The sequence below is a fragment of the Pseudorca crassidens genome, chromosome 1 (genome assembly GCF_039906515.1).
Source record: "Pseudorca crassidens isolate mPseCra1 chromosome 1, mPseCra1.hap1, whole genome shotgun sequence".
NCBI lineage: Eukaryota > Metazoa > Chordata > Mammalia > Artiodactyla > Delphinidae > Pseudorca > Pseudorca crassidens.
In genome coordinates this window covers 60,237,036-60,257,410 of record NC_090296.1, presented here as the reverse complement: position 1 = coordinate 60,257,410, position 20,375 = coordinate 60,237,036, and the positions used below count along the sequence as shown (strand labels likewise).

At 38.5% G+C, this 20,375-nt stretch overlaps 1 protein-coding gene across 11 annotated transcripts in view; it reads left to right on the top strand.

Annotated features, from left to right (window-relative positions):
- The first annotated feature begins 2,509 nt into the window (after window positions 1-2,509).
- Window positions 2,510-20,375, top strand: part of MIA2 (MIA SH3 domain ER export factor 2) — an 89,768-nt gene continuing 71,902 nt past the window's right edge. For 7 of the 11 annotated variants that reach the window (XM_067737184.1, XM_067737180.1, XM_067737166.1 and 4 more), the window contains exon 1: window positions 4,886-5,277. In XM_067737184.1, coding sequence (XP_067593285.1) covers window positions 5,215-5,277 — 63 coding nt within the window. In that variant the 5' untranslated portion in view covers window positions 4,886-5,214. Of the gene's footprint in view, window positions 2,651-4,348; window positions 4,471-4,660; window positions 4,784-4,884; window positions 5,278-20,375 lie in introns of those variants that run through there. The other 4 variants (XM_067737160.1, XM_067737155.1, XM_067737165.1 and 1 more) reach the window with 4 other exon arrangements.

Genomic DNA, 20,375 nt, shown 5'->3' with positions numbered 1-20,375 from the left:
CTATTGAGGAATTTAAGTAGGGAGTGAACTGAAAAAGTTTCATTTTAAAGTCTATCTGTCAACATTGTCAAATAAGAATTGAAGCGGATAAAGACCAGAGAAAGGGAGGCCAATCAAGAAGTTATCACTTTAGTTCAGGAAATAAATGTTGAAGGTCTAAAACAGGGTTTATAAACTCAAATGAAATGAGTGCAGCACAGGTAAAGGTGAGAGCTGTAACCAACTGGAGAGTGTATGCTTTCTCTGAAACATGTAGCTGCTACTTACCTTCAGCCTAGTTTTTGCCAGATCTTCTGATATTTCAAGAAAAGTTGGAAATCTGGGTTCTTCTGTGTGAAATCTCCCAATTTTTAATGCTGGCAAATATTTAGATTAGAAAAAATATCATGCAGTTCAGACAAAGCATTCTGTGAGTTGGGTCTGGCCCACTAGCCACATTTTTTAACCTTTGGCCTAATATCTGATAGTGGTTGTTAAAATGATTGGAAGGACAAACTAGGTAGATTTTTGTAGATAGAATTCATTGGATTTAATGATTGATCGAATGTAGCAAGGAGAAGAAAATGGAAAAGTGAGGATAATTTACCAGATTTTTAGTTATGGTGACCAGGTGCCACTGACTGTAGGAGTATTTGTGAAAACTAGGCTTAATGACACATATTGTTTTGCTTTCAGAGGCTTCCTCCTTACTTTATTTCTTTGCTGGTTTCTAGAGAGTTGACATTACTTGGTAACTAAGTTCAGAGAAGTGATTAATTTACTCTGTATGATTTGGTGTTGAAGATGTTGATTAAAAACATTACTTAAAAATCTGTTCTAGCATAGGAGAAAAGGAAAACTAATAATAATGATGTAATTTATAAAAATAGTCATAATAAAACTTTCAACTACCCATTTAATTAATTCTACTTATTAGTATGTCCAACTGACATAGCCCTCACTAGTCATCCCCCTCTCCCATAAATTATACCAGTGAAGTTACTAAATTAAAAAATAATTTATTAGTACACCATATTCACCTTTCATATAAAGTGCTTACTTAATACAGGCTATGCTAAGTAAGCTTACTTTTGTGGACTCATTAAATATCATCAAATACATTTTACTTGAACCATTTTGGTTGAAATTCTTCAGACATGAAAATATTGAATTTAAATTTGTTAATTATCTTGTGACCTTGGAGAGTCACTTTTTCTCTGGGGAAGTCTCGGTTTAAAACTGTAATACCAGTAGCAGAGACTAGATGACAGACTGGTCACTGGCTGGCTTGAGCATTGTTTAAAAATTATGAACCAGCTGACTACATTTCAAAGGTTAGTTTATATAAAAATCTGGATTTCTGCATTCTCTTGAAAAAGTAGAAGACTGTAATACATAGTCTTCCATTCTTCTGTGGCAACAAGAAGCTCAAGCTGAATAGCGCTTGCATTGAATAGACATGCAGTTTTCATTTCCCTACACTTATTTCAGCTGTTTGGCCTCTATACGGCTTTAAGTTCATAATGTTTGGGCTAAATGCTCTGAAGAGTTTCTGCCAGGTCAGGAATTCTAAGTCTTAGTGGGTCTATTAAGCATCCATAATAGCTGCAGTAAATGGAAAATTTGAGCAATTTTCCAGTTAAATTTAGGCAAAAGTGTTTCCTTTTCTTCTTGCCTAAATGCTTCAGGTAATTGTTTCTATTCGCTGATAATTTTAGTTAGATTTTGTATACAAAATACTTTTTTTGAATTGTTTAAGTAATAGGAATCAACATCACTTTTTAATCTACTTTATTTTATAATTGAGGAGGCTCTTTTGGTTCTAACCTTTATATATTCTTAACTAGAATAAAAAATATATATAAATATATTCATTTATATGTGGAATAAACAATGGAAATTACCCAGCTCTTGTTCAACAGGTAGCTCCTGATTTAGTATGTTCTGAGAACAGCTCTTACATCACTAGTGCAGAGAATGAAGATGTGGCTCAGCATGTTTGACTTTCTTTTGAAGGACTAGATTGTACAGCCTGTGACACTGACTGTTTAATTAAATGGGAGTAACTAGTGTTTACAGTTTAGCAACAGGGCCCTTCATAAGGGAAATCAGTTTCTAGGTTGTGGACAAGGTTTACTGGTTAGCATGTTTCTAATGTTCTTGTATGCTTTCTAGCAGCTGTCACAAACACTAACAGCATTTGTTCTCCATTTCCTTTAAAGTAAGCTTATATAAAATGGCAAAATCCCATATCTACTTAAGGAGGACAAACTTTGATATCTTTCACATGGTAAAAATCATGTACTCTATATGAATATAGAATAAAACATTCAATTTTATTTTTATCAGTTACCTAATTTAGTATTTCTCTTTTCAATTGTAGATTTTAAGAGGGTAGTACTATGCATGACATTTAAGGAAGAATTAATCAGGAGTTATGTCCATGAAATTAGATGATGGGTTGGTAGTCACAACTCCACCTAATAGCACCCCTTTGCCACACAAGTGTCAAAGCAGGATCACAGTGTGGAAACACAAGAGTGCAGGATGATGTATTAGAATCTGAAATCTTTCTCAAGGATATGAGGAGCTTAGTAGAACTTTATTTACATATTAGAATATATTAACATGAACCTTTTAAAAAATGGGATTGAAACATCTAGAGGAAGAGGTAAGTTTCTATATGACTATTAAGTGTGCAGAAAAGAAATTAGGTTTGAACCTGGCATTGAGTTTAAGTTTTACTGTTTTTGATATGGGAAACTTGTAGATTTTTCTTTTAAATTTCATTTATCCTTTTGTTCCTGCTCTGTTTTTAATATTTGGAATGGTAATTATTGAAAAACTAGAAAAGGACACAGACTGTCTCAGGGAGGGCAAAGGGATTTTTTAAAAAATGTTTTACATTGTAAAACATTGTAAAATAGATCCTGAAAGCTAACGATTCTGGAGTTCCCTGAAAATGTTCAGACTAACTGAAGAATTTTCATTCAGTAATACAGTGTTTTAATTGAGGCATATGTTGTTGTTCTAAGATCCTTTGAAATTCTAAATTTTGGTTATGCTTCTGTTTAGATTTTTTAAATTAATTAATTAATTAGTTTATTTATTTTTGGCTGCATTGGGTCTTCGTAGCTGCACACGGGCTTTCTCTAGTTCGACAGAGTGGGGGCCACTCTTCGTTGCAGTGCGCGGGCTTCTCATTGCAGTGGCTTCTCTTGTCGCGGAGCATGGGCTCTAGAGCACAGGCTCAGTAGTTGTGGCTCGTGGGCTCCAGAGCACAGGCTCAGTAGTTGTGATGAACGGGCTTGGTTGCTCTGCGGCATGTGGGATCCTCCCGGTCAGGGCTTGAACCCATGTCCCCTACACTGGCAGGCGGATTCTTTTTTTTTTTTTTTTTTGCGGTACGCGGGCCTCTCACTGCTGTGGCCTTTCCCGTTGCGGGGCACAGGCTCCGGACGCGCAGGCTCAGCGGCCATGGCTCACGGGTGCAGCCGCTCCGCGGCATGTGGGATCCTCTCAGACCGGGGCACGAACCCGCGTCCCCTGCATCGGCAGGTGGACTCTCAACCACTGCACCACCAGGGAAGCCCCTTATCTTCTGATTTTAGTAAGCTATTCACATAGTTTAGTTTCAGCACATACTGTCCAACACATATGAAGGTTGTGTAATACCTTAAAAATGGAGAATCATCAAGCAATTTCTGCTACTCTTTGCTACTTGTGAAAGTTCCTGAAACTCCTTAAGCTGATGTGGCAAATGAGAGAGAGCACTTTGAGTTCCAAAAAACTAGCCTGCATTTTGGTCCTGAAAATCACTTGCCGTGAACTTGGGCCATTTCTGGATTCTTTTTGGCACAATAGTTCTGTTGCTGCTAGAGCTTAACATTAGGGAAGTTTCCTAACGAACTAAGATTCTGTTCAATTATTGAGTTCTCTCGGGTGATTTGTTTAGGAAGAAGTATCTGTGGCTTTTTGAGTTGCTTCATTAAGGACTTCAATTAGAAGACTCAGAGATGGGTGATCCTTTACACCTGTGTTAGCTAAAACCCATCCCCAAGAACAGATCCAGCCCTGGGTATTTTATTCAACAGACCTAAATATAGGGTCCTAAATTTAGAGGGCAAGATGCTACTTTTAGCTTCCCTTCCTCAGAGGAGAACAGCACGCGCCCAGCTAAGGTCCATACGGGTTTGATTTAGCATTTGGGTAACTAGGAGCTCATGGAGTTTAAAGAGTTTTGCCCAGCAAGTGCCCAGGTAACTCAGGTAAAAGTGAGTAAAGCCCTCGAACCCTTCGCTGGGCAGAGGAGGCCCGATCGATGTCCTCTTGCGTGGGAGAGGTTAAACTTTGCCCAGACCACAGCTGACCCGAGACGCCTTCCTGTCCAAAGTCCGGACACGGTTGGCAGGAGGCGCGGGCCCTGCAAACCGTTTTCTGACAGGAATGAAGACGGCGGCCGGTTTCCCTGGGCCGGCGGGCTCCCCCAGGGTACGACGCCGTCAGGGCTTCCGTGGGGTGCGGACAGCAGGCTCTAGCGGGGCTGCGAGAGGAAAGCGATGGGGGCTGGAGCTGGGCCAGGCGCCGGCACCCGGGCCGAGGGGGCGCGTCGCGCTCACCCCGCCGGGTTACGCCGAGGGGCTTCCGGGAGAAGCCTCGCCGCCGGCACCCGAGGTGGGGACTCCTGAGACCTAGTCCTGACGTTCGGGGCGGTGCGGCCCACACCACAGAGCAGGCCCGGAGGTCGAATCCCATTCTCTCAGCCCCAAGCCTCTCGATTTCCAAGGCTGGGTAGTTCCGCCAGGTAGAGCCCCGGCCCCTTTAAGAGAGAACGACCGGGACACGTCTACTAACCTCGCGCGAAGTAGGAGGGGAAATTAACGGAGTCCCCGCGACCCCGCCTCCGTGCGGAGGTCTGGCCGAAACCAAACCGAGGGGTAGGGCGGCGAGGAGAGTGCCGGTCGCAGGCTCGTGCGGGCGGGCTTGGACCTTCGGATCTTCAGGACGCAAAGCGTAACCTAGGGGCCGAAGCTCCCCGGCTGGGCAGCGTGGACACTTGAGGCCCGTAGGCGCCTTTCATCTCTGGCACCTCCCCGCAGCCGGCTTCGCAGTGGTCTGCTCCGGTTGCCGGGTGCGGGTTTGGGTTCCGGACCGAACGCTGCGTGTCCGGTGCCGCTGGTGGTGGCTCGGCCAGGCCCTGGTTACGGTGCCGACTGCCAGGGCAGGCTTGACACCATGGAGGGCCCCGGGACTGTCTCTCAGCCGCACTTGGGGCTGGTCCTGGGAAAGCTTCGCCGGGTGAGTCCAGGCGCGATCCGGGTCACTTGGCTCAGGGGTCGCGGGAGACGCCCGGGGAAGGTAGCAGCCGACTTTGGCTTTGGGGTCTCAGCGGCGGTGGTCGGAGGTCCTGAAGCCAGTTCTCACCTGTCGCCGGGCTACGGCCTGTGTCCGAGACAGTAGCCAGGTTCCTAGGATGCCTGGGCGGTTTTTTTGTGTGGTGTAAGGGGACCTGGAGATCAGGAAGGTGAACAGAGCATATTAGCTTAGCAGGACTTTGCAAAGAAGGGTGTGTTTCCCGATTCCTAAAATGAATTAGCCTTTCGGTCGTGTTATTTATTTTGAACAGAGGTCAATAACACGTGGTTTCCCCGACAGTGAGAAACTTGAGGACAGATCCTCTGAAATGAGTTCCTTGTAGTACTGAAACTTCAGGTTGCTTGAAAAGACACCTAAGCCTGGGTAGGGAATCGGTATTCTAATTCTGCGTTTTCTTTTAATAAAGAATGCTTTTTTGAGATGCTTTACCGTAAGTGAGATTGTTCTTCGTTTCTTTCTGTGTCTTGTTAATGTGAGAGGTCACGTTAATGTAAAATCTGGAGATACTGAGCTCCCAGTGTTCACAATTTCCTTTTTTTTTTTTTTAGGTTCAGTTTATAATCAGGTTGCAGGGATTTTTCTCACTAAGTATTTACAGGTGTCTTTGTTGACATGTTTAGGGGCATTTATGTCGCCGTATTTTAAAAAAACTATTTGCATTAAAAATGTCAAAAGCCCGTTGAAACATTGGGGCAGTTATGATGATCGGTTTCTTGTGTACAGCAGACTGGGAGCAGTATTACTAGAGTGTAAAGTGGGCTCAGGGAGTGATGTGCAGTGATGCTTGTTGGAGACGTAAGTTTGTTCCAAGTGATGTAGGTGCTGGAGAGCCCTTGAAGTATTGCAGTGGTTAGACTTTTGGTTTAAATAGATCTTCCTGATAGTAGTATGTAGGTTAGGTGTAAGGACAACAAAACTAGAAGCAGGGTGTAAGGGAGAGGTGACAGAGTCGTCAAGTAGGGGTAGAGAAGAGGGTACTGAATTGGAAATATTTAGTAGCTGAGAACTATAGTGGGTAGGAATTTAATGATTGTATGCAAAGGATCAGAGAGAGAAAAGGAATCTAGAATGACTCCCAGTTTCTGGTTATGGCAACTTACTCATTCAAAGAGATAGAATATATAGAAAGATAAGGATTTGTGGGATGAGAGAGAATTTCAGATTGCACATATTTCCCTTTCTTCACGAAGAACAACTCTGTGAACAATATCTTCATCTGGATGATTTTTTTGGCTAAATGCACTATGCTCACAACACTGGCCTGGGGCCTAGGATAGCACAACACTGCTGTTTAAAATTTTTTTTTTAAGCTAAAAAATAATTTTTTATTGAGGTATAATCATATAACATAAAATTTACCCTTTTATAGTATGGAATTCAGTGATTATTTTTCATGTTCATTATATTGTACAGCTATCACCACAATTTTGGAATATTTTTATCACCCTAAAAAGAAACCCTGTCCTTATTAGTACATTTCCAATTCTCACCTCACTCCATCCCTTGGCCACCACTAATCTACTTTCTGTCTCTATGAATTTGTCTATTCTGGACATTTCATGTAAATGGATCATACGATATGTGGCCTTTTGTGTCTGGCTTCATCTACTTAGCACACTTTCAAGAGTCTTTCGTGTTGTACCATGTAACAGTACTTCATTCCTTTTTATGGCTGAAAAATATTTCATTGTCTAGATATACTATATTTTGAATATTCATTCATAGTTTAATGGATATTTGGGTTGTTTGTACTTTTTTTTTTTTTTTTTGCGGTACGCGGGCCTCTCCCTGTTGCGGCCTCTCCCGTTGTGGAGCACAGGCTCCGGACGCACAGGCTCAGCGGCCATGGCTTACGGGCCCAGCCGCTCCGTGGCATGTGGGATCTTCCCGGACCGGGGCACGAACCCGCGTCCCCTGCATCGGCAGGCGCACTCTCAACCACTGCGCCACCAGGGAAGCCCTTGTTTGTACTTTTTGACTATTATGACGAATGCTGCTATGGACATTCATGTACAAATTTTTTTAATGAATATTTTAAGTTCTCTTGGGTATATACCTAGGAGTGGAATTACTGGATCATATTTACTGTATGTTTAACTTTTGGAAGAACTGCCAAATTGTTTTTCACAGATGCTGTACCATTTTACACCCCCACCAGCAGTTTATGAGGGTCCAATTTCCCACATCCTCTCCAATACTTTTTTTTTCTAAATAGTCACTCTAATGATGAGTGTAAAGTGGTATATCTCATTGTGGTTTTGATTTGCAGTCCCCTGATGACTAATGATGTTGAGCAACCTCACATGTGCTTATTGGCCGTTTGTGTTGTCTTCTTTGGAGAAATATCTCTTCAGTTCTTTTACCATTTAAAAAATTGGATTATTTGTCTTTTTACTGTTGAAGTCATAAGAGTTCTTTATACATTAACGAAATTAGACCCTTATCAGGTATATGATTTGCAAATATTTTCTCCTGTGGATTGTCTTTTTACTTTCTTGATGGTGACCTTTGAAGCACCAGGGTTTTTAATTTTGATGAAATCTAGTTTATCCTTTTTTTTCCTTTGGTTGCATATGCTTTTGGTGTTATATCTACGAAACCAGTATTTAAAATAAGGTCACAAATATTTACATCTGTGCTTCCTTCTAAGAGTTTTAGCTCTTACATTAAGGTCTGTGATCCATTTAAAATTAATTTTTATATATGGTATAAAGTATGGGTACAGATTCATTTGTTAGTGGGTGGATATTCACTTGTCCCAATACCATTTGTTGAAAAGACACCTCTTTCCTCATTAATTTTTTATTGGTACTGCTGTTAAAAATCAATTGACCATAATTTTTTTTTATTGATATAGTTCATTTACAATGTTATATTAGTTTCAGGTGTACAACATAGTGATTCAGAACTTCTATAGATTATTCTTCATTTAGAGTTATTATAAAATATTGGCAATATTCCCTGTGCTGTACAATATATCCTTGTAGCTTATTTACTTTATGCATAGTAGTTTGTACATCTTAACCCCCTCCCTTTTTCCTGCACCTCCCCCCTCCCCACTGGTAACTACTAGTTTGTTCATTATATCTGTGAGTCAGTTTCTGTTTTGTTGTATTCACTTGTTTTATGTTTTTAGATCCCACACACAGTGATAACATACAGTGTCTTTCTCTGTCTCAGTCATTTCACTAAGCATAATATCCTCCAGGTTCCTGTGTTGTTGCAAATGGAAAAATTTTATTCTTTTTTATGACTGAGTAACATTCCATTGTATCTATATCTGTATCTATCACATCTTCTTTATCCATTCATCTGTTGATGGACACTTAGGTTGCTTCCATATATTGGCAATTGTAAATAATGCTGCAATGAACATTGTGGTGCGTGTATCTTTTCAAATTAATCTTTGTATTCTTTGGATGTATGCCCAGGAGTGGAATTGCTGGATCATATGGTAACTCTATTTTTAGTTTTTTGAGAAACCTCCATAATGTTTTCCACAGTGGCTGCACCAGTTTACATTCCCACCAACAGTGTCCGAGGGTTCCCTTTTCTCCACATCCTTGCCAGCATTTGTGGTCTTTTTGATAATAACCTTTCTGACAGGTATGAGGTGATATCTCATTGTGGTTTTGATTTGCATTTCTTGGATGATTAGTGATGTTGAGCATCTTTTTATGTGCCTGTTGGCCATCTGTTTGTCTTCTTTGGAAAAATGTCTTTTCAGGTCTTTCACTCATTTTTAAATTGGGTTGTGTGTGTTTTTGACATAGAATTGTATGAACTGTTTATATATTTTGGATATTAACCCTTTATTGGTCAGGTCATTTGCAAATATTTTCTCGCATTCATTAGGTTGTCTTTTCATTTTGTAGATGGTTTCACTTGCTGTGCAAAGGCTTTTAAGTTTAATTAGGCCTTATTTGTTTACTTTTACTTTTGTTTCCTTTGCCTTAGGTAACAGATCCAAAAAATATTGCTATAATTTTTGTCAAAAAGTGTTCTGCCTATGTTTTCTTCCAGGAGTTGTTGTTTTTTTTTCTTTCTTTAAATTTATTTATTTATTTATTTTTTGACTGTGTTGGGTCCTTGTTGCTGCATTTAGGCTTTCTCTAGTTGCAGTGAGTGGGGGCTACTCTTCATTGTGGTGCACGGGCTTATCATTGCAGTGGCTTCTCTTGTTGTGGAGCATGGGCTCTAGGCACATGGGCTTCAGTAGTTGTGGCACGCGGGCTCAGTAGTTGTGGCTCGCGGGCTCTAGAGCAGGCTCAGTAGTTGTGGCGCACGGGCATAGTTGCTCCACGGCATGTGGGATCTTCCTGGACCAGGGCTTGAACCCATGTCCCCTGCATTGGCAGGTGGATTCTTAACCACTGAGCCACCAGGGAAGCCCCCTTCCAGGAGTTTTTATGGTTTCTGATCTTACATTTAGGTCTTTAATCCACTTTGAGTTTATTTTTGTATATGGTGTGAGAAAATATTCTAATTTCATTCTTTTACATGTAGCTGTCCAGTTTTCCCAGCACCATGTATTGAAGAGACTGTCTTTTCCCAGTTGTATATTCTTGCCTCCTTTGTCATAGATTAATTGACCATAAGTGTGTGGATTTATTTCTGGGCTCTCTGTTCTGTTCCATTGATGTATGTATCTGTTTTTGTGCCAGTACCATGCTGGCTTGATTATTATAGCTTTGTAGTATAGTCTGAGGTTAGGGAGCGTGATTCTTCTGGCTCTGTTCATCTTTCTCAAGATTGTTTTGGCTATACGGGTTTTTTTATGTTTCCATACAAATTTTAAAATTATTTGTTCTAGTTCTGTGAAAAATGCCCTTGGTAATTTGATAGAGATTGCATTGAATCTGTAGATTGCCTTGGGCAGTATAGCTATTTTAACAATATTAATTCTTCCAGTCCATGAACATGGTATAACTTTCCATCATAATTGACGGTAAGTCTAAAAGTTTATTTCTGGATACTCATTTCTACTCCATTGGTCTATACGTCTTTCCTTAGGCTATTACCAAGCTGTCTTTATTATTGTAACCTTGTAGTAAGTTTTGAAATAGGGAAGTATGAATACTCCAACATTGTTCTTCATTTTCAATATTGTTTTGGCTAATATGTGTGTAGATAGATAGATAGACAGCCATATGTATGTATGTTTGTATGTATCTATGACTATATATCTCTGTAAAAGGAAATGCTATCCCTTGCATTTCCATAAGAATTTTAGGATCTGCTTGTCTGTTTTTACGAAAGAGGCATTTGGAATTTTGATGGGGATTACATTGACTCTGTACATAAATTTGGAGAGTATGCCATCTTGACAATATTAAGTCTTCCAGTTTATGAACATGGGATGTGTTTCCATTTATTTAGATCTTATTTACTTTCTTTCAACAGTGTTTTGTAGTTTTCAGAGTATAAGATTTCCACTTAACTTTGTTAAATTTATTCCTAAGTATTTTATTCTTTTTTTTTCTATTGTAAATGGAAATGTTTTCTTAATTTCATTTTCAGGTGGCTCATTGCTGTTGTTTAGAAATATGACTGATTTTTCTTTTTTGATTTTGTATCCTACAGCTTTCCTGAACTTGTTTGTTAGCTCTAATTGTGTGTGTGTGTGTGTGTGTGTGTGTGTGTGTGTGTATGTATGGTTTAGGATTTTTTTTTTATGTGTAAGATTATATCATCTTCAAATGGAGATAGTTTTACCTTTTTTTCCCCCAGTCTGGGTGCCTTTTATTTTTTTCTTGCCTAATTGCCTGGTTAGAATCTCTAGTACAATGTTGAATCAATGTGGAGAGAGTGAACATCCCTGTCTTGTTACTGGTCTTAAGGTGAAAGCTTTCAGCCTTTCACTATTAAGTATGTGAGCTGTGAGTTTTTCATAGATGCCCCTTATAAGGTTGAGGAAGTTCCCTTCAGTCCTAGTTTGTTGAGTGCTTTGATCCTGAAAGGGTGTTGGATTTTCTTAAATCTCTTTTCTTTGTCTGTTGAGTGATCATGGGTTTTTCCCTTCTTTATTCTTTTAATATTGTGTTTATTGGTTTAGTTTTGTATGTTGAACCAACCTTGTATTCTTGGAATAAATTCCACTATCATGATATATAATTGTTTCTACATGCTGCTGGATTTGCTTTGCTAGTATTTTGTTGAGGATTTTGCATCTATATTTATAACAAATATTGATGTGTGGTTTTCTTTTCTTGTGATGTATTTGTCTGACTATCATATCAGGGTAATACTGGCCTCATAGAATGAATGAGTTAGGAAGAGTTCCTCCTCTTTTATTTTCTGGAAGAGTTTGAGAATGATTGGTGTTAATTCTTCAGTAAACTTTTGGTATAATTCACTACTGAATCCAACTGGCCCTGGGTTATTCTTTTTGGTATCCACAGGGAATTGGTTCCAGGACCCCCATGAATACCAAAATCGGAGGATGCTCAAGTCCCTTTCATAAAATGGCATAGTATTTGTAAATAACCTATGCACATCCTTCCTCCTGTATATTTTAAAAAATCTCTAGATTCCTTATAATACTGAATAAAATGTAAATGCTATGTAAGTAGTTGCCAATGTGTGGCAAATTTAAGTTTTCCTTTTTGGAACTTTCTGGAAATGAAAAAAATTTTTTTTTTTTTATCTACAGTTAGTTGAATCTGTGGCTGTAGAACCCATGGATATGAAGGGACAACTGTACTAACTCAGTCTGTTTATTTGTTTTAGGTCTAATCAGATTTTCTATTTCTTCTTGAGTTAGGTTTAGTAGTTTATGTGTTTTTAGTAATTTGTCATTTTCACCTAGGTTATGTAATTTGTTGACATACTATTGTTCTCAAGATCTTTTTCATTTCTGTAAGATTGCTAGTAATACTTTACTTACTGGTTTTAGTAATTTGAGTCGTCTCTTTTTCTTGGTTAATCTAGCTACAGATTTGTCAATTTTGTTGCTAGATTTTGTTGATTTTCTTCCCCCCCCCAAAACCAATGTTTGTTTGTTTTTATCATTATTGGAGTATTTTTGCTTTACAGTGTTGTGTAAGTTTCTGCTGTACAACAAAGTGAATCAGCTATATGTATACATATATCCCCATATCCCCTCCCTCTTGAGCCTTTGTAAGAGTTTGAGAAGGATGGGTGTTAGCTCTTCTCTAAATGTTTGATAGAATGCACCTGTGAAGCCATCTGGTCCTGAACTTTTGTTTGTTGGAAGACTTTTAATCACAGTTTCAATTTCATTACTTGTGATTGGTCTCTTCATATTTTCTATTACTTCCTGCTTCAGTCTTGGAAGGTTATACCTTTCTAAGAATTTGTCCATTTCTTCTAGGTTGTCCATTTTATTGGCATAGAGTTGCTTGTAGTAGTTTCTTAGGATGCTTTGTATTTCTGCAGTGTCTGTTGTAACTTCTCCTTTTTCATTTCTAATTTTATTGATTTGAGTCCTCTCCCTGTTTTTCTTGATGAGTCTGGCTAATGGTTTATCAATTTTGTTTATCTTCTCACAGAACCAGCTTTTAGTTTTATTGATCTTTGCTATTGTTTTCTTTGTTTCTATTTCATTTATTTGTGCTCTGATCTTCATGATTTCTTTCCTTCTGCTAACTTTGGGGTTTTTTTGTTCTTCTTTCTCTAATTGCTTTAGATGTAAGGTTAGGTTGTTTATTTGAGATGTTTCTTGTTTCTTAAGGTAGGATTTTATTGCTATAAACTTCCCTCTTAGAACTGCTTTTGCTGGTTTTGGGTCATCGTGTTTTCATTGTCATTTGTCTCTAGGTATTTTTTGATTTCCTCTTTGATTTCTTCACTGATCTCTTGGTTATTTAGTAACGTATTGTTTAGCCTACATATGTTTGTGTTTTTTCGTTTTTTCCCCTGTAATTGATTCCTAATCTCATAGCATTGTGGTTGGAAAAGGTGCTTGATATGATTTCAGTTTTCTTAAATTTACTGAGGCTTGATTTGTGACCCATGATGTGATCTATCCTGGAGAATGTTCAGTGCGCACTTGAGAAGAAAGTGTAATCTGCTGTTATTGGATGGAATGTCATATAAATATCAATTAAATCTATCTGGTCTATTGTGTCATTTTTTTTTTTTTTTTTTTTTTTTTGCGATACACGGGCCTCTCACTGTTGTGGCCTCTCCCGTTGCGGAGCACAGGCTCCGGATGCACAGACTCAGCGGCCATGGCTCACGGGCCCAGCCGCTCCGCAGCTTGTGTGATCCTCCCAGACCGGGGCACGAACCCGTGTCCACTGCATAGGCAGGCGGACTCTCAACCACTGCGCCACCAGGGAAGGCCCTATTGTGTCATTTAAAGCTTGTGTTTCCTTCTTAATTTTCTGTTTGGATGATCTGTCCATTTGTGTAAGTGAGGTGTTAAAGTCCCTTACTATTACTGTGTCAATGTCGATTTCCTCTTTTATAGCTGCTAGAAGTTGCCTTATGTATTGAGGTTTTCCTATGTTGGGTGCATGTATATGCATATATATTTATAATTGTTATATCTTCTTCTTGGTTTGATCCCTTGATTATTATGTAGTGTCCTTCCTTGTCTCTTGTAACATTCTTTATTTTAAAGTCTATTTTATGTGATATGAGTATTGCTACTCCAGCTTTCTTTTGATTTCCATTTGCATGAAATATCTTTTTCCATCCCTTCACTTTCAGTCTGTATGTGTCCCTAGGTCTGAAGTGGGTCTCTTGTAGACAGCAAATATATGGGTCTTGTTTTTGTATCCATTCAGCAAGCCTGTGTCTTTTGGTTGGGCATTTAATCCATTCACGTTTAAGGTAATTATTGATATGTATGTTCCTATTACCATTTTCTTAATTGTTCTGGGTTTGTTTTTGTAGGGCCTTTTCTTCTCACGTGTTTCCCACTTAGAGAAGTTTCTTTACCATTTGTTGTAGGGCTGGTTTGGTGGTGCTGAATTCTCTTAGCTTTTGCTTGTCTGTAAAGCTTTTGATTTGTCCACTGAATCTGAATGAGATCCTTGCCGGATCTTGAGTAATCTTGGAGTAATCTTGGTTGTAGCTTCTTCCCTTTCATCACTTTAAATATGTCATGCCACTCCCTTCTGGCTTGTAGAGTTTTTGCTGAGAAATCAGCTGTTAACCTTATGGGAGTTCCCTTATATGTTATTTGTCATTTTTCCCTTGCTGCTTTCAATAATTTTTCTTTGTCTTTAATTTTTGTTAATTTGATTACTGTGTGTCTCGGTGTGTTCCTCCTTGGGTTTATCCTGCCTGGGACTCTCTGCACTTCCTGGACTTGGGTGACTGTTTCCTTTCCCATGTTAGGGAAGTTTTCGACTATAATCTTTTCAAATATTTTCTCAGGTCCTTTTCCTCTTTCTTCTCCTTCTGGGACCCCAGAAGGAGAATGCAAATGTTGTTGCATTTAATGTTGTCCCAGCGGTCTCTTAGGCTGTCTTCATTTCTTTTCATTCTTTTTTCTTCTGTTCTGCAGCAGTGAATTCCACCATTCGGTCTTCCAGGTCACTTATCTGTTCTTCTGCCTCAGTTATTCTGCTATTGATTCCTTCTAGTGTAGTTTTTATTTCAGTTATTGTATTGTTCATCTCTGTTTGTTTGTTCTTTAATTCTTCTAGGTCTTTGTTAAACATTTCCTGAATCTTCTCGATCTTTGCCTCTATTCTTTTTCCGAGGTCCTGGATCATCTTCACTCTTGTTATTCTTTTTTTTTTTATATATATATATATATATTTATTTATTTACATATTTATTGACGTATAATTGCTTTACAATGGTGTGCTAGTTTCTGCTTCATAACAAAGTGAATCAGTCACACACACACATATGTTCCCATATCACTTACCCCTCGCTCCCACCCTCCCTATCCCACCCCTTTAGGTGGTCACAAAACACCGAGCTGATCTCCCCGTGCTATGCAGCTGCTTCCCACTAGCTATTTTACGTTTGGTAGTGTATATATGTTCATGCCACTCTCTCACTTTGTCACAGCTTACCCTTCCCCCTCCCCATATCCTCAAGTCCATTCTCTAGTAGGTCTGAGTCTTTATTCCTGTCTTACCCCTGGGTTCATCATGACATTTTTTTTCCCCTTAGATTCCATATATATGTGTTAGCATACGGCATTTGTCCTTCTCTTTCTGACTTACTTCACTTTGTATGACAGACTCTAGGTCCATCCACCTCACTACAAATACCTCAATTTCGTTTCTTTTTATGGCTGAGTAATATTCCATGTATACATGTGCCACATCTTTATCCATTCATCTGATGTTGGACACTTTTGTTGTTTCCATCTCCTGGGTATTGTAAATAGAGTTGCAGTGAACATTTTGGTACATGACTCTTTCTGAATTATGGTTTTCTCAGGTTATATGCCCAGTAGTGGGATTGCTGGGTCATATGGTAGTTCTATTTGTAGTTTTTTAAGGAACCTCCATACTGTTCTCCATAGTGGTTGTACCAATTCACATTCCCACCAGCAGTGCAAGAGTGTTCCCTTTTCTCCACACCCTCTCCAGCATTTATTGTTTCTAGATTTTTTGATGATAGCCATTCTGGCTGGTGTGAGATGATATCTCATTGTAGTTTTGATTTGCATTTGTCTAATGATCAATGATGTTGAGCATTGTTTCTTGTGTTTGTTGGCAGTCTGTATATCTTCTTTGGAGAAATGTCTATTTAGGTCTTCTGCCCATTTTTGGATTGGGTTGTTTTTTGTTATTGAGTTGCATGAGCTGCTTGTAAATTTTGGAGATTAATCCTTTGTCAGTTGCTTCATTTGCAAATATTTTCTCCCACTCTGAGGGTTGTCTTTTGGTCTTGTTTATGGTTTCCTTTGCTGTGCAAAAGCTTTTAAGTTTCATTAGGTCCCATTTGTTTATTTTTGTTTTTATTTCCATTTTTCTAGGAGGTGGGTCAAAAAGGATATTGCTGTGATTTATGTCATAGAGTGTTCTGCCTATGTTTTCCTCTAAGAGTTTCATAGTTTCTGGCCTTACATTTAGGCCTTTAATGCATTTTGAGCTTATTTTTGTATATGGTGTTAGGGAGTGTTCTAATCTCATACTTTTACATGTACCTGTCCACGTTTCCCAGCACCACTTATTGAAGAGGCTGTCCTTTCTCCACTGTACATTCCTGCCTCCTTTATCAAAGATAAGGTGACCATATGTACGTGGGTTTATCTCTGGGCTTTCTCTCCTGTTCCATTGATCTATATTTCTGTTTTTGTGCCAGTACCATACTGTCTTGATTACTGTAGCTTTGTAGTATAGTCTGAAGTCACGCAGCCTGATTCCTCCAGCTCCATTTTTCGTTCTCAAGATTGCTTTGGCTCTTCGGGGTCTTTTGTGTTTCTGTACAAATTGTGAATTTTTTTGTTCTAGTTCTGTGAAAAATGCCAGTGGTAGTTTGATAGGGATTGCATTGAATCTGTAGATTGCTTTGGGTAGTAGAGTCATTTTCACAATGTTGTTTCTTCCAATCCAAGAACATGGTATATCTCTCCATCTATTTGTATCATCTTTAATTTCTTTCATCAGTGTCTTATAATTTTCTGCATACAGGTCTTTTGTCTCCTTAGGTAGGTTTATTCCTAGATATTTTATTCTTTTTGTTGCAGTGGTAAATGGGAGTGTTTTCTTGATTTCACGTTCAGATTTTTCATCGTTAGTGTATAGGAGTGCCAGAGATTTCTGTGCATTAATTTTGTATCGTGCTACTTTACCAAATTTATTGATTAGCTCTAGTTGTTTTCTGGTAGCATTTTTAGGATTCTCTATGTATAATATCATGTCATCTGCAAACAGTGACAGCTTTACTTTTTCTTTTCCGATTTGCATTCCTTTTATTTCCTTTTCTTCTCTGATTGCTGTGGCTAAAACTGCCAAAACTATGTTGAATAAGAGTGGTGAGAGTGGGCAATCTTGTCTTGTTCCTGATCTTAGTGGAAATGCTTTCAGTTCTTCACCGTTGAGGATGATGTTGGCTGTGGGTTTCTCATATATGGCCTTTATTATATTGAGGAAAGTTCCCTCTATGCCTACTTTCTGAAGGGTTTTTATCATAAATGGGTTTTGAATTTTTTCGAAAGATTTCTCTGCATCTATTGAGATGATCATATGGTTTTTCTCCTTCAGTTTGTTAATATGGTGTAGCACGCTGATTGATTTGCGTATATTGAAGAATCCTTGCATTCCTGGAATAAACCCCACTTGATCATGGTGTATGATCCTTTTAATGTGCCGTTGGATTCTGTTTGCTAGTATTTTGTTGAGCATTTTTGCATCTATGTTCATCAGTGATGTTGGCCTGTAGTTTTCATTCTTTGTGACATCTTTGTCTGGTTTTGGTATCAGGGTGATGGTGGCCTCGTAGAATGAGTTTGGGAGTGTTCCTCCCTCTGCTATATTTTGGAAGAGTTTGAGAAGGATAGGTGTTAGCTCTTCTCTAAATGTTTGATAGAATTCGCCTTTGAAGCCATCAGGTCCTGGGCTTTTGTTTGTTGGAAGATTTTTAATCACAGTTTCAATTTCAGTGCTTGTGATTGGTCTGTTCATATTTTCTATTTCTTCCTGATTCAGTCTTGGCAGGTTGTGCATTTCTAAGAATTTGTCCATTTCTTCCAGGTTGTCCATTTTATTGGCATAGAGTTGCTTGTAGTAATCTCTCATGATCTTTTGTATTTCTGCAGTGTCAGTTGTTACTTCTCCTTTTGCATTTCTAATTCTATTGATTTGATTCTTCTCCCTTTTTTTCTTGATGAGTCTGGCTAATGGTTTATCAATTTTGTTTATCTTCTCACAGAACCAGCTTTTAGTTTTATTGATCTTTCCTATTGTTCCTTCATTTCTTTTTCATTTATTTCTGATCTGATTTTTATGATTCCTTTCCTTCTGCTAACTTTGGGGATTTTTTGTTCTTCTTTCTCTAATTGCTTTAGGTGCAAGGTTAGGTTGTTTATTTGAGATGTTTCCTGTTTCTTAAGATAGGAATTTATCACTGTAAACTTCCCTCTTAGAACTGCTTTTGCTGCATCCCACAGGTTTTGGGTTGTTGTGTCTCCATTGTCATTTGTTTCGAGGTATGTTTTGATTTTCTCTTTGATTTCTTCAGTGATCAGTTCGTTATTAAGTAGTGTATTGTTTAGCCTCCATGTGTTTGTATTTTTTACAGATCTTTTCCTGTAATTGATATGTAGTCTCATAGCGTTGTGTCGGAAAAGATACTTGATACAATTTCAATTTTCTTAAATTTACCAAGGCTTGATTTGTGACCCAAGATATGATCTATCCTGGAGAATGTTCCATGAGCACTTGAGAAAAATGTGTATTCTGTTGTTTTTGGATGGAATGTCCTATAAATATCAATTAAGTCCATCTTGTTTAATGTATCACTTAAAGCTTGTGTTTCCTTATTTATTTTCATTTTCAATGATCTGTCCATTGTTGAATGTGGGGTGTTAAAGTCCCCTACTATGAATGTCTTACTGTCGATTTCCCCTTTTATGGCTGTTAGTTTTTGCTTTATGTATTGGGGTGCTCCTGTGTTGGGTGCATAAATATTTACAATTGTTATATCTTCTTCTTGGATCAATCCCTTGATCATTATGTAGTGTCCTTCTTTGTCTCTTCTAATAGTCTTTTAAAGTCTATTTTGTCTGATATGGGAATTGCTACTCCAGCTTTCTTTTGGTTTCCATTTGCATGGAATATCTTTTTCCATCCCCTTACTTTCAGTCTGTATGTGTCTCCAGGTCTGAAGTGGGTGTCTTGTAGACAGCATATATATGGGTCCTGTTTTTGTATCCATTCAGCCTGTCTGTGTCTTTTGGTGGTAGCATTTAATCCATTTACATTTAAGGTATTTATCGATATGTATGTTCCTATTCCCATTTTCTTAATTGTTTTGGGTTAGTTATTGTAGGTGTTTTCTTTCTCTTGTGTTTCTTGCCTAGAGAAGATCCTTTAGCATTTGTTGTAAAGCTGGTTTGGTGGTGCTGAACTCTCTCAGCTTTTGCTTGTCTGTAAAGGTTTTAATTTCTCCATCAAATCTGAATGAGATCCTTGCTGGGTAGAGTAATCTTGGTTGTAGGTTTTTCTCCTTCATCACTTTAAATATGTCCTGCCAGTCCCTTCTGACTTGCAGAGTTTCTGCTGAAAGATCAGCTGTTAACCTTATGGGGATTCCCTTGTGTGTTATTTGTTGTCTTTCCCTTGCTGCTTTTAAATATGTTTTCTTTGTCATTAATTTTTGACAGTTTGATTAATATGTGTCTTGGAGTGTTTCTCCTTGGATTTATCCTGTATGGAACTCTGCTTCTTGGACTTTATTAACTATTTCCTTTCCTATATTAGGGAAGTTTTCAACTATAATCTCTTCAAATATTTTCTCAGTCCCTTTCTTTTTCTCTTCTTCTTATGGAACCCCTATGATTCAAACGTTGATGCGTTTAGCGTTGTCCCAGAAGTCTCTGAGACTGTCCTCAATTCTTTTCATTTTTTTCTTTATTCTGCTCTGCAGTAGTTATTTCCACTATTTTATCTTCCAGGTCACATATCCGTTCTTCTGCCTCAGTTATTCTGCTATTGATCCCTTCTAGAGTATTTTTAGTTTCATTTATTGTGTTGTTCATCGTTGCTTATTTCATCTTTAGTTCTTCTAAGTCCTTGTTAAGTGTTTCTTGCTTTTTTCTCTGTTCTTTTTCCAAGATTTTGGATCATCTTTACTATCATTATTCTGAATTCTTTTTCAGGTAGACTGCCTATTTCCTCTTCATTTGTTAGGCCTTTTGGGTTTTTATCTTGCTCCTTCATTTGCTGTGTGTTTTTCTGTCTTCTCATATTGTTTAACTTACTGTTTTTGGGGTCTCCTTTTTGCAGGCTGCAGGTTCGTAGTTCCTGTTGTTTTTGGTGTCTGTTCCCAGTGCCTAAAGTTGCTTCAGTGGGTTGTGTAGGCTTCCTGGTGGAGGGGACTAGTGCCTGTGTTCTGGTGGATGAGGTTGGATTTTGTCTTTC